The sequence below is a fragment of the Strix aluco genome, chromosome 1, assembly GCF_031877795.1.
Source record: "Strix aluco isolate bStrAlu1 chromosome 1, bStrAlu1.hap1, whole genome shotgun sequence".
NCBI classification, from domain to species: domain Eukaryota; kingdom Metazoa; phylum Chordata; class Aves; order Strigiformes; family Strigidae; genus Strix; species Strix aluco.
The window spans coordinates 124,016,313-124,031,252 of record NC_133931.1 but is presented as its reverse complement, the minus strand read 5'-3'; the positions used below and the strand labels follow the sequence as shown (position 1 = coordinate 124,031,252).

Genomic DNA, 14,940 nt, shown 5'->3' with positions numbered 1-14,940 from the left:
ATTATATGAATGCATCACGAGTTAGAGACGGATATATACATCTGCTGTACTGCGACCTAGAGGCTAGTTTACTTTTGAGCAAACTAACTAAAAACATGCTTAGTGATGAATATATTCTCAACGACAGAAAACTTCTCACTGTGGGGTATGATGTCTTTCATCCTTTTCTCTGAGTATCTACCCTTCCCAAAACTTCCTACTCCCCCAAAATACCTCATGCCCATAATATGAAAGGGTTAGAAATAAACCTCCAATATTTGAGAGCTAACTTGCCTTACAACAAACATATAATGAAACATGTGTGCCTCTTTCAAATAAGTCTCATAACGCTGTATGTTTGTGGAATATTTTCCATAAAATCTGAAGCCAGTTTTGTAGGGAGAGGCATCATATAGCCTAGTTGAAACAATTGGAAAAAGCACACAAGCTTGCAAGTTCGAAATCCTTTCAGCAGGCCTGCCAAAACAATCAGTGAAACGGATGATACTTAGTTTGCCATAATTAAGCTTTCAGAGGTAACAATTAAGTGATCAGAACATTCACACCCACGCCAACCAAAAAAGCATGCATTATATGAATTAATTTTCTCTGAACCTGCTTGTCAGCAAATCATTACAGAGCAGGCGTGTGAACAGTGCATTTTGGCAGGGATTAATACTAAACACAATTATCCAAGGTATTTCTCAATTATTTGGAAGTAAATGTAAAGTCACCTTCAGTGTAGTGCTAGATCACATAAATTTGGTCAAAACGGCTTAGCATCAAGAGGGAAGTACAGGAAGAAGTAGGAATACAGACTGGCTGGTAGTCTGGAACCAATCAAATCAGAAGTATTTTTGAAAATTACACATAAGAACCTTATGCCATATCTGCACTTATGAGGGACTGCCTGCAAGGAATCTCTGACGCAAGAGTTTGCAGTTATGGTGGACAAGCAATCTGAAACAAGCTGTAAGAGCAATGGGAAGTAAGGTAATCTGATTCTGTAAACAGAGCAGTAATCCTAGAAGAAACATGATTTTATAATCAGATGACAAACATTAGAACACTATATACAAATCCAGGGTCTAATACTTGCAGCTACATCGGAAAACTAGAGTACAGAAAATCCACAGAAAGTAAGGGCTAAAGAAATGCTTTATATAAAGAAAATCTGCAGACAAATGAACTTTTTAAGCACAGAAAAATGCTAATAATGAACAACTGAAAGCTAAAGCTAGAGAAATCCACACTGAAATTAAGATATAACTATATAACAGTAAAACTATCTGTCTGAACAAACCATGAAGAATAGAAGGCATCTCAGGGTTTTCTGATCAATATTGTAACTTGCATAACAAGATGCTAAAAGCTGAAGTGCATCACTAGTACAAGTCAAACAAGACGAGTCATGAAAAGCAGTATTTTTTCACTGATTTTTGCCTGTAAGGGTTTGAAAGACACATAGTAAATGATTTAGTCATGTCTTCTATCCCTAAGTTTCATGAAACAATATAAAAAGCTACCCAAAGACGTGCTGTAGTTGAAACAATTGGAAAAAGCACACAAGCTTGCAAGTTCAAAATCCTTTCAGCAGGCCTGCCAAAACAGGCTGTCTGGAAAGGGAGAACCACCAAGCCTAACCAAACTTAATCAAATGTATTAAAGGCTTCACTACCGCTCTCGATTTTTCATGGCAGGCACTCAGGTAAGACATGTCTTACTATAAAGCCCTACACAGAAACAGAAATAACACTATAGATACCATCATAAAGCCCCAATACAGAAAGGTTATGCAGCCATAGGGCTAGTGACTTTGTATTTCAGTTAAAGCTTGAATGATGGGGGGTGAGGAAAAAACACACAGAAGAAAGTACTATTCAGCATGGTTTATAAACAGAAACAAAATAGTTTCTTGCCATGGATTGTTCCAGATGCCTTGTACATCAGGGAAAGAATTATGGATTTACAATGCAAATGTGTTTGTAACTGGGATGTAGTGAAGAGTTCACCTGCAATATCTAGCAGACACTATTTCTTTCAAAAGGCATATTTTAAAAATAAATTTAAGTCTTCACTTTGAAAGTCAGGGTAAACAAACATAAGAACAGAAAATTAAGAGAACTACCAATGCTAAGTATAAAGAAAAATAGATGTATTTTCCCCCAAAATGGACATGGTTGAAAGAAGTACTCCATGCAAGAAAAGGACCAGTAGAGCTACTAGAAACCTTGCAATTTAAGTTTAAAAACTGGCAGTCATCTGTCCTGATAATGTATGTCTAATGTTTGTTTAATACAACTCAGTTCAGTTAATACATACTCTATTTTACATCCCATGACTATGAAGAACAGGGCTATCTATTGTTACAGAATCATTCCCTGATGCACACATTATACGCATGTGTGACGCTACAGGAGTGGGAGAACTTACAAGAAATTAAAGCACTTTAATTTTAAAATATGTCTTGTGTTCTAGTATCTAAATGTAAAAAGGGTATCAGAAAATGTAAGGCAAAACATTTCTATTTTTCTACATAAAACACGCAGTTATCTGTAATTCCATACAAAACCACATTTCCTAGAAACATAAGGTAAGTTACTATATTTTTGTAAGGCAAAGTCGCTGTATTTTACTAAGGCAGTAATGACATTTTTGAATGGACTGAGAAGTGATAAGAAACACTGCAAAAGTGCCAGAAAAATAAATCAAAACTGTGCATAATATTGACTTACCAAGAAATTACTTTTTCACACTCCTTACCAAATATAGCACCTTAATGAAATCTCAATACTGTCCTCTCTTTCCTACTTTGCAAATTGTATTTTCCTCCTCCAGTGTTCTTGTCTGGTTTTAGTTCAAGCTGCCTACAGAATGCCACACAATTTCAGCAGGAGAGCAGATAGACATGGGGGTAAACTAGCAATTAGGTCATGAAAAAACAAGCACTGTAAAACAGCTATTGCTAATCTGCATGAGATACATTTACTCAATTAGATAGATGGAACTGTTATTATGAACTCGCATTCCACGGATGGTCTGTAAAATTAAGAAGAATGGGGGCAAACAAAATGCACATTTGTTGATTTACAATGTTTCTATGCTAATTGTGAAGTGACAATAGAGAAAAATATAATGAAATAAGCAAATTTAACAGATGCTTTGCATGCAAGCTTCAGGAAAAAAATTATTTTTTTTTTTTTTTCCCCCTACAGTAACATAGATGCATCTTTTGTTCTTCTCTGGGGCGTCTTATTTAATTTAAAACAAGGTAATTGACAGCTCATTCTGCTGCCCAGCAATAGCACTGCTATGGCTGACCAAATTAATTCCATGCCAAATTTCAAACTCTGCTAATTACAGGTGGTGACTCTCAATCCTTCCTCTTGCTCCCTGCCAGCAAGTCTACCAAGGGAGGGCAGGATGCCAACCAGTGAGACTGGTGAGGACTGGCCCTCGCTCACATGCGTGATGTTGGGTCACCTGGCAGACATGGAGGTCACACACCACGTCACACCCAGCGGCATGACAAGGGACAGGGTGGTGCTTCTGTAAGAGGTCAGGGGTGACCTGGAGGGGGAAGTGTGCCAAACCTGCACCTCTCATGTGTGGGCACTGCTACTGGAAGTAACAAAAAAAAAAGTGACTCTCAGGTGACACCTGGCAGAAGAGAAATACTGAAAAGTTCGTATGTGGTCTTTCAGTGAATCACAGGAACATGCACACTACAATTTTAACGACTTTATACTTTCACTTGCACTTCTGTTTTTGAAAACCAGTCCTTTTAAAACAGTAGCTCACAGATTTCAGTGAAGAATGTATGCCAGCTATTTTGAACAATGGCAATACGTTACTATCTGACAATTTAACAAGTTTTTAATAACCCAAGTCAAGACCCTTTTCAAGGGCCTATTTTGTGGTAGGTATCTCAAACATAATGGCAGGCCTCCCTAATAAGCATTAAGTGCACTATTTTGCTAGATTTGGCCTGGGTCCACAATGCTCACTGAGGTGCTGAATGTTACCCATTTTCTCAAAACAGATTCAGCTACAGATAAGTTGGGAATTATCGCTGAAACTGGATCTCTTTGCTGATTTTACAAAATTAAGCTATTTTGTAAATATAAATAATGCAGCTGTATTTTAAGTGCCTAAAGGCTTATGCATACTCAAATCTGGTAAATTATTATAGGGCACTCAATGCACTTGTCAGAATGAAGGAACTTAAAAGCATGCACTTAAGTACAGTAAATAAAGCAAGCACGCACATACAAACAGACAAAAAAAACCTTAAAATTGTCTTCAGAAGAGGGTAGGTTTAATCATTGTCAAAAGCAAATAACTGGAAGAAGGAAAAGAAAAGTCACCTATAATTAGTCTGAATACTTTATTAAGGGAAATGCTAATTGCCTTCTCTGGTCTTTTATGAGAGTATAAAGACTTTAAGGCATTTATTTCAACAATAGCTTGAATCCATCTCTGAAGTCTGCATCCATGCTTTTGAAAATTCAAATTATGTTCAATTTCTATCACAAAAATCAACTCAATATGCACACAAGAATTATAAAACATATTATCTTTAAAAAATATTTACAAAGAGAATACAAGCAAGCTCAAAACACAGGAGGTCACTTCCGAAAATGTATACTTTGAGATCTACACAGTTGAGATTTCCCCCTCCTGTAAAATAACATTTCTAGCAAAGTATGCTTTCCTTGCTACAATATAACTGTCACCTGAGTTTTATGCTTCTATGGGAACAAACCAGCAGCCTACTGCAAAATCAGTCACAAAATTAGAAGCTTATTTAAATTTAACAGCAGTACAGAAATATATGAAGTATTTTAGAAGATTATAAAAATGTTTGTTCTTATACATCCTCTGCAGTAGGTATATCATATTACATCTTTGTTTATTAAGACAGTGATAAAAACTCACTCTGAAGTGTTTCAAGTTCAGCCTTAGCCAGGGCATCTTCTTTCGCCTTCGTTTTTGTTTCTTTATATTCTACATATAATTGTCTGGCATCCTTTAAGAAAATGTTGCAATGGCATTAGCATCCTTATACAAACAAGTTATTGCAATGGCTCTGTTTTAACTCAATTAACCTTGCAAAAAAATTCAAGATACATTGGTTTCCCTGAGTTACAGCAATTTTCAATACAGAAAGTATTTGTTTACAATGTAGAATTTTTGTGTAATAAAAGTTCAAATGTAATAGCATTGATATTATAGACTATGATGCTCACTGACAACCTGAAAAGCAAAATGGTTAGAAAAACATTTCTGATCACTACCTACAGCTTTGTAAGAGGCCATGTACCCACTTTGCTTGTATCAGCAATCTGGAAATTCAAGGAAGAAAGAAAAGTTTTTAATTAGAGTAGTGTGTGCAGGGACAAACAAAGGCAATTGCTAGGCAGCAGTCCTCTTAGTGAGATCTCATCAGGGTAACACTAACTGCATGTTCCAAAATCCAACTTGTTCTCTTCTTTTTTTTTTTTTTTCTTAAACTTTTTTTTTTTTTTACACCAACTTCTACATTGTTATTAAAGTGTTGAAAATATATATTAAGTTTTCTCTCCAAGGATTAGATTAGATTCTAATCTCAAAGCTATTTGGCAAATTTACACACAACTCTAGAAGTCCAGTCACAAATCTCACAAGGTACACATTTCCAAAATCTGATTAATTAGTAAATATAGATTTGTGTTGAAAGCTTTCTAATATGAACAACCAGCTTGCTGAAGTAAGAGGTATGGAGAGTTTTCTTACTCTCACTTACCAGTTTAAGAGATTTCTATATTCATTCAAAAACAATGAATTTATAATAGAAAAGCTGAAACAGACAAATTAATATGTATCATTTCCAAACATGCAGAACATCTATTGTACTAAATTAAAATTAATTGTAGTATTAGATAAACCTAATTTTAGTTCTTTATAGCCAAAAATAATTTTATTCTTGTTATTACATTAACAGTCCCACTTTTTACATATAAAGGGTGATTAAAATTTTAATGTAGAATGTATTGTAAAACATTGGTAAATATTTTTATAATTTCAACTGTAATCCCATAAATTTGAACAAAACCTGGCCTCATTAAAAAATAAGACATCTTAATAAATTTTGAAAATAAAAACTGAGTTAAACAGTCATCATTGTTACCTCTAATGGTAGAAGTCATTCAAAAACATTGCTTTCTGCAAAGACACTATGACACAACAGTTGTTCTTTGCATTACGCTGGCACCTACACCTTCAAAGACACTTGAGGGAGGTGGGAGAACACGGGATAGAATCACTATCCAGCTCTGAGCAGATCTTTTGTAATATTGTGGAGACATCTCACTGATATAAGTCAGAGCTCCTGAAGAACAACTCTGACAAATTCCCACAAAAGATGAGTAAGGTTTCAACTCCTTCCAAAATACCTCTTCCTACTCTCTATTTGTCTTTACATTTGGGTACGGGAAATGGAAGTTAGATTTCTCTGCCAGGTTTATGTAGGAGATCACTGTGCCCAGAAGAAACCCGAAAGAGTTTACATAACTTTTTGCTGCTGGACCATAACAGATGAGCGCATCTCACACGCTTACAGTTTTGGTTTTGGGGTTGGGGAAGAGGGAGTTTTTGGTGGTTTTAGTAGAATTGGAGCTAAAAAAACTTACATAGGTACAGGAGGACTACCATTAACAGCAGACATGAAAGCTTTGAGGAAACATATTCACTTTCTATGTTAGAACACTGAATTACAAAATTAGGATCAGCATTAGTTCCCTTTTCAGTTTACCCAAAATATAAATTCTCTACCACATATGGAAACTTTCCTTGTACTCTCCAGATTCAGCCTGTTTGCATCATTAAGAAACACATCCATAATGTAATGGCTACCTTCTGCTGTAAGTTTGAGATACTTGGGTTGTGTGGCATACACAGGACTCAGACATACTGATATCCAAAAAAATGCTTTTGTTTAAGGCTATGATTTCAAAATGGCTACAATTAACCGGCATTTAAATTTAACCCATTTGACACTGAAAGCCAATATTTGATGCTAAATTCTGGTGTAAAATCCATTATTGCTTGTGGGATCTCCAGACAGCAGGCACTAGGGGGTAACTGTCAATCTCTCCAGCATGTCAATCACGGAACAATTGGAAATGTGGCTCAGATGAAAATGAGACACAATAGCTGAACAACAAAGAAAACTAGTCAGAAGCACGTAAATGAAATTTAGTAGTATTGTTGCTTTATAAATATAAAATGGATTATCAGTGCAAATGGAGTAAAATTGAGTAATATGCAGGTAACAAAGGCAGTATTAGTCTTTCATCTTATTAATCACAGTTTATTATGGTGGATACCATAACAAAAAAGGGCAGACTGCACATTTTGAAGCACGCAAAAATTTATACATAGAAAATAAAGCAAAAAAACAACCAAAAAAATCTAATCAAAATGGATTTTTAAGATTTGAAAATCAAATCCTTCCCACAAAAGCATAAGAAATGGCTCTACAGGTTGTAAAGAGAAATTAAAAGACACACCTGAGTAAGGGTTTTAGCCACAGACACAAACTATATGGGTATTAGACCTTGTAAGTCAAAATGAAAAAACACTGGGAAACAGTTTAAAATATGAAGTTCTTTGAAGAAAACTTCTGCCTTAACATAAACAAGCACATTTCAATTTAGTTCTCATTAGTTTTCAACAGCATCAGTCTAAACAGGAATATTTGTTTTCAAGCATATTCAGTTTTGGTAATAGAGTATTTCAAAATAGATTTATGTTCAGATTTTTCACTTTTCCAAAGTGACAAATTTAAGCAGTCATTTTGCCTCAATACAAACATTTTAGGGCCCTAAACCCACTGGCAATATAGATACAGCCTCCTCCCACCTAATGCTCCTTCTCCAAGATCCAGTAACGATTTTTCTTTTAGAGCATCTTTCCCCAAACAGCTCAAAATAAGTACAACATCAAAATTTTACACCTGATGTATACTTCACCTTCAATAAGTAATAAACATAAGAAAAGCAACATTTTTGTCCTTCTGGGAGTGGAAAGGGACAGAGGAAAGAGACACACAAATACAAAGCTTGGAACTGTTCTACCTAAAAGCTCCAGCTTATCTAATCAGAAATATTTTATTCACATTTGCAGGAGTTTGAGAAGTTTTCAGAAAAGAACATCAACACAAATACATTACTTTTCTTCACCATCAAAGCAGTAATAGCACATAGTTAAGCAAACAGAAAAATGAAGAGGGCTAATATATGCTGGTTTATTATACTATGATTTCAAATATACACTTTCCAAAAAGGAACAGAATGAAAAAGCTGTGTTAGAAACACAAAATTCTGCTATTAGTATTTCTAAATTATGTTTCAACTGCCATGTATAGGAAGTTCCTGTGATTGCCCTCACATTTAACCAAAAATTTCAAGAGTGTTGCAGAAGAAAAATAAAAATTGACACACAATTAACATATTTTCAGTATTTTAACCACAAATAAGAACCAAGGATACTGAAAAATTCTTGTATTTCAGTTCCTCTTTACATCAGTATCATCTCATTTCAATAAATTTGAGATTGCCAAGACAAAGCTGCACTTGACTTATGCAGAAATAGAGAAATTCTTGATATTGTACTTTGAAGAGGGTTTTTTCCTTTGCTTGGAGGTTTGTTTTTTTTATTTTGGTTTGTTGCTTTTAAATCACCAGATACAGTATTTATTCAAACTGTACTAATTCTGGAACTAAAAACTTCAGAACTGAGTAAGACTCGATCACTCTGGCCTCTCCTTGACTTTTGGGGAGGGTGATTAGGTTTTATTGGTTTGTTTGCTTTGTGGTTTTTTTTCTTCCCCCTTCAGTTAACCTTCCTGGCTTTCTGGTCTACCTCAGAAAGGCTAGAGAAGAAATAAGGCAAACATTGGAAACAACTTGCTGTATTGGCCATATGTGAATCTTCATCACAGATTTTGTGATAGAATCAGCTTCACATTTTAGTTCCCTGGGTGTGGGACTGATACAAACAGAACTTACAGTTCACTGGAAACTTTCCCACAAGCATACGTAAAATCAGTATATTGAAATAATTTTCTTTGCATTAATTCTTATCAAATCAATCTATAGACTTAAGAAATTTGTATGAAGTTCCTGAACTATTTTTTTGTCTTTTTGAGTACAGTGCTCTAGTACAATTTGTACAAAAAAAAACAGAGAGAAAAAGGAGTCAAATTGAAATTACTGCAACACCCGACATTCAATTTGCTATTTCTACACAAAAATGCAAGCCAGTATACCACAGCAAAAACACCCTTTTGATGGGTTCATAAACTAATAATATCAAGGTGTTATAGTAAGAAATAATGTTTTTAAAAAGTTAAACATTATTATTTATATTTCTCCTTGGCATTTTTACATGTTTACTCAAAGGCAAACTAGTAAATAAATAGGAATTGCATTACTTCCGCCTTTATAATCAGAAAATCATGCTTTGACCCTGGAATAATACCAGGTGTAGCCAGTGGACAGTTGAAGCGTGGTTCCCAGGCCTCGGATGCACCGGGTGACCAGCAGCAGGCTGTGCTACTGTCGTATCTGCTGGGCATTCCACATCCACAGTGGTGAAACAAAGGCAGCCAGAAAGGGGAACTGAGGCTGACTGCAAGGGCCTCCCTGGGACCCACTCACACCCCATGAAGCCTCAGACCACAACAGAACAGTACCATTAATTGAGAGCCAGCATTGCCTTGTACACAGGAGCTGCTCTTGGAGCTATGCTCCTCTAACCTGTGTGCTGGGTTATGCAGACATACAGTAAGTAATTTGAAGGAGCAGAACAAAATTGGCTGCCACAGAACAGCAGGCAATTAAGGGCAAATTGCTTTAGTGTCTCACGTTTACTTAAAACTTTTACTATGCAGCAAAGCACATTTTGTCTCCAGAGCCTCAGACGGTACCCTGTTAGACACAAATTATTTTTGCTCACTTGCATACAGTCAGAATACTTGTTTTACCATCCACTCTCCTCTGACCTGCTTCTAAGCTTCTAATTGACCTCAGGGTCAAGAGCTTCATCCCTACTTTGGTTCTCCCAACAGCTGCCAAATAGCAAGAAAGAGAGCAAATGGGCAATCACTCGTGCCACACATCCTGCAATCGCTCACTACCCACAACTTATATCAACATTGGTGCTGTACAGTAAGTTGGAACACTTCAAAACCCTGTAAAGCATGGAATTAAGCAGATATTTAACCTTAATGACCTGAATAAATCCCTTCCAAAAAATATCTTTAAGGCATATGTTATTAAATGCAATAAATTTTATTTTAATCTCACATGATGATTTTATATAAAGTCATATATGAAGACAAAAACAACCCACTAAATGTTTGCTGAACTAATCAAATCTTGCTTTAAAGCTAACTTTGCCAAAGGAGATGCCCTGCTGGCAAAGCCTCTTGAGTTTAATGACACATTGCCAATCCATTTAAGGCCAAAGCCGAACCATCTCTAAACAGGTGTTGAAATGTAATCATGGATTAAAAGAAAACCTGAGGAAAAAATGCCAAGAAATTAAACACCTCTGGGTCACTAGTTTGAATCTATTCCAGGCTACTAAATCAGCTACAGTAATTACCATCTGGTAGTCTACATAAAAATATATTACTGGCCTTTGTGTTTTAATTCACTTCATGCTACACAAAGGTCTTTATAAACAAAAGTTTCAATTGTAATTGAAAGCTTTGTTGATAATCTTACTAGGTTATGCCCAGTGAAACTATGTATTGAACTTGAACTGCCTTCTCATGACAGGCGAGCCACCAGAAGTTCTTCCAACAGTTCACTGCGAGGGTGTATGCACTATACCTACACTATTATAGATAGAAGGTAATAGGAAACTTTATTTTCTTAACAAGAATCCATATCTGTCTGAAACAAACAAAAAGGCTTTCTGCTTCATTATACTCGGGACAACAGCAGGCTTATAATTAACTAATAAAAAATATTTCCTAGTGCTGACTGGCATTAATGAAGTTGATGTAAAAATAAAAGACATTCATTGCTAAGCTTCACCACATCAAGGTGGAGGAAAAGTAGTTGACAGGAACACTAACAAACACTCCTATCTTCAGTTTTCTGAAGGAAATATTTTGTGAAGAATAATTAACAACATTTTTAAGAAAGACCACTTTTCTTAAGTTGTATGTCTACACATCCAAAGAAAAAACACCAGTCAGCTGTTTTGGGAATAAACTGCAATTTACATATGACTGTTCTCCCACAAAAGAGAGGTATACTTAACACAACTGTCTATTCTGTATTACATTCACCATTTGAACTGAAATTCTTGCACACTGTATTTAGCTGGTTTATTTCTTTGTAAGAACAATTTTCAGTTCCAATAAGCATTTTAATTGAGTTTTGTTTCTTTTTTTTTCTTTGTCTTTTTATTTTTCTTAAATATATAGCCTTCTTCCAGGTCATTCTCATGAAAGAGTAAACTATAAATGACCTTAGAAACAATTTGCATTCTTTTTCTAGCTTTTCCTTGAGCCTACATTATAAGAATTAAACTTGGTAATAGTCAATGTAATTTACACTCCACTTAATGTTTCTTTCACACCACAGATATTTGATTTATGATACATTTTATGTATTCTTCTCCCTTTGCTTCTTCAAGCAAGCTTAAAGATGCTGTTTTCACCCCCAAATTTAACTAAACTAAATGCATAGATATAAAATGCTATTTAGTCTCTCAAAATACAATTGTCAACAGTTTAAAAAAACAATCATTTTTTAGTTTCTCTCATCCTCCTCTCACCCATTTTTCTTCCAGTTTCTTGACACAAAATGCAGACTACGATAAAATGGCATAGGCCATCACAAGGGCATGCAAACAAAGCATTTTTCTTCAGAAAGGCCCACCTTAATTATTTTAAGTGCCTCCTTCGGAAATCTGACATTTTGAAGGAGGAGGGGAAGTAGGAGAAAGACACTCAGTTGGATAAATGAGAGCCAGGCATAGGCAGAAGCTCAGCAACCTGACTTCTCAGACAGAGCTGTTCTAAGTAGAATATTCACATTAATGAATAGGAGGAGAGATGGATGCTAGGTAAAAGGAATCAATACAAGAACTGGCAAAAAGTTTAAACTGGCCTCTCCTTGTGGTTTTTGTTTTGTTGGGGTTTTTTTGTTGCCTTGGTTTTCTGGTTTTGTTTTTTTGTGTTTGTTTTTCTTTTTAAAATAAAGTTTCCTTTGAGGAAGAACTGGTATACACACGCAGGTGGTTTTGCTTCCTTAATTTGAGGAAGCAGTTCAGCTATTTCATTGACAGGGCTTTGAAAAACTCAGTGGCAGAAGCAACATTTTAATTAAAAGTATTGCTATCTTTTAACCTCTTCTGTCCCAAACAGGGTTCATTTAAATATGGATGCATTTTTAGAAGTTAATCTACAATTCCATTATTTGCAGATGAATGACAGCCAACTTTGAAAATAATTTGTTGGCTCTTAAATGACTGAAGAAATCATTTAGATTAACTCAATAAACACCTACAATCTGTAGCAGCCATCCTCACATCAACCACTGTAACACCTTGTTAAATAATCTGCATGTGTAACTAGCACTGCTCAGTATCTGTAGGAGTCTTATCTTCTAGATAAGCTGCCTTAGTGATTCTACTTATCCTAAAAGCCTGAAATACTCTGAAATATCAAGCCTATGTTAGTGTATCATTGAAGAGAAAAGCACTTATATTCAAAACAGGATCTCTGTACCAGGGTATAATCATATAAGTACAGCTACTTTTTTGCTATATGATGGTAATTGCAATTAAGGCAGAACTTCCTAAAACTTGAAATACAACTCAAAAAGAGACCAGAGGTGTCTCTGTTCAGCTAGCTACAACATACAAGGTATCTTTTGCACTGTCATTTCAGAAAACATCTCCAACATGAGGTCACTGCTGCTCTTACACTCTTCAGAAGAGGTAATACTTCTTTAAGCATTGTTAACTAATAACCTACAGTAATCTATGCCGGTTACCTGAAGTCCTGTATATTCTTAATATTGAAGATTACTTAAATTTTACTGCATTATAACTTACATAATTGGCAGGTCATCTTAAACAAGAAGAAAACAAACCCTGGAGTTAAGCAGCAGTGTAATTTACATATGGGGTAATTTACTCTAGAACTCCCTCTCTTTGCTTCCTCCTTGCTCCAAAGCCTTCCTGTTCTAAATGTCGCTACATCATGCTTCCCCTGACACCAAATCCCTACTTGCTGGTCTCTAATTTTCCATGAGTTGTTGAATAGCTTTTTCTCTACTACCATTAATTTAATGGATTTAAACTCCACAGCAAGAGGTAGTGGCTAGGTGTCTACAAAGTGCAAAACATCATTTCTGTTGTATTCATCTTTTCTGACTATTCTGGCAAACATAGGAGCTGCTTTTTGAACAACATATCTGAAATCTGTTTTACTGACTTCTTAACAAACTATCTTAAAATCATAAAAATGAGAAAACGACATCTTAGATTATAAGAAGCCCTAATTTAAAATTTGTCATGAGTCTTACTATATTCTGTAATATTTTGAATATTTTGCAATTAAGGCAAAAGGGAAAGTACTATAATAATGAAAAAAGTTTAAAAAATGCAGCAGCAGGAATTGCTGAATTTAATTCTTTGCCATTTGACTCAATGAGGGATGAACATCAAATCTTAATTTGGACACAACAGTTGATTTAATCAGCATCATCATTTTTGCTTTAAAAACTTGCAAAGAGAAAGGTTTCTTTAATAAAATAGCCGCACAGTTCTGATAAAACTTTTAAAAAAGGAAGAGATATTAACTTTTGCATCTCTTTGTAGGAAAAGTTAAAGGCTATAAAAATGGATGCTGAAGACCAGACTTTATTGTATTCATAACTTTTACAAGCCTTTTACTAACAGATTATGAATTACATGCTTTTTCCAGCTTGAACACAGACAGAAATTGAATATTAATGCCATTTATACTATTTACGCTTCAGAAATAATACTCAATATTTCTGTAAACCAAAGTAAAATCCACCTTGCACTCCCTGATCCATATTCATTAGCAGTGACAAGGGTATTAAAAACAAATGCGTGTATTCAAGGGAAATGAGGAGAGAGCATGTGATATTAATAAAGTTATTCCGATAAGTGATCTGACAATACTTACACTGGCTGAATATCAGCTGAATTTTACAGTTTGTAGTATTAGACTAAAAAAACACAACTGTGGGCAAGTCTGACATGTTTATGTTTATAAATTATAACCATACCTTTGTTACTTTACCTTAGTAATTTCAGCTATCAATTTATATTGTTATCCAGTAACTTTAAAAAAAAAAAGCTCACTCAATCAGAAAAAGTAATTTCACTGTTCCCCCAAATTTAAATGACATATTAATATTCGCTATGAAAACACAGCATTTGCCTATTTGAGATAAAAATACTCTTGTTAACAGATTGCATAAAAGACATTGCTATTCCTAATTAGATGTATATATATGACCCCTCTCCATCACTTATTCTTATAGTTTTGCCTAACTGGAACTGCTGCTGAATTCCCTAGCATGTTAAGATTAATATCCATTTTAAATATAATAACATTTTATGAACTTATGATATTAAATTTGCTTCTAAAGAGGTTTTTATATATATATATATATATATGGTATGTCCTTGAGCCAAAAAATTTGTAAGAACAAACGCTACACATCTGATTATGCATAACACCACCATCAAGAAAAATAAAGTAATATAACTTAAAATCATTACTATTACCTGGAATAGCTGAGGTAAAGCTTTCACAGTGAGACAGAACCATATTCCCAGCTTGCATGGAAGCAAGTCATGCCACTGTGGTTTGTCCAGTACTCTGCAGTCAAACAAAACTGTAAGTTTTTCATTACTGAC

The 14,940-nt window shown here is 34.9% G+C and overlaps 1 protein-coding gene across 1 annotated transcript in view; it reads right to left on the bottom strand.

The window, feature by feature from the left end:
- DNAJC1 (DnaJ heat shock protein family (Hsp40) member C1) overlaps nucleotides 1–14,940 on the bottom strand; it is a 121,356-nt gene that overhangs the window by 55,761 nt on the left and 50,655 nt on the right. The window contains exons 6-7 of the mRNA XM_074834150.1: nucleotides 14,809–14,902; nucleotides 4,918–5,008 (exon numbers count right to left, since the gene is read on the bottom strand). Coding sequence (XP_074690251.1) covers nucleotides 4,918–5,008; nucleotides 14,809–14,902 — 185 coding nt within the window. The remainder of the gene's footprint in view (nucleotides 1–4,917; nucleotides 5,009–14,808; nucleotides 14,903–14,940) is intronic.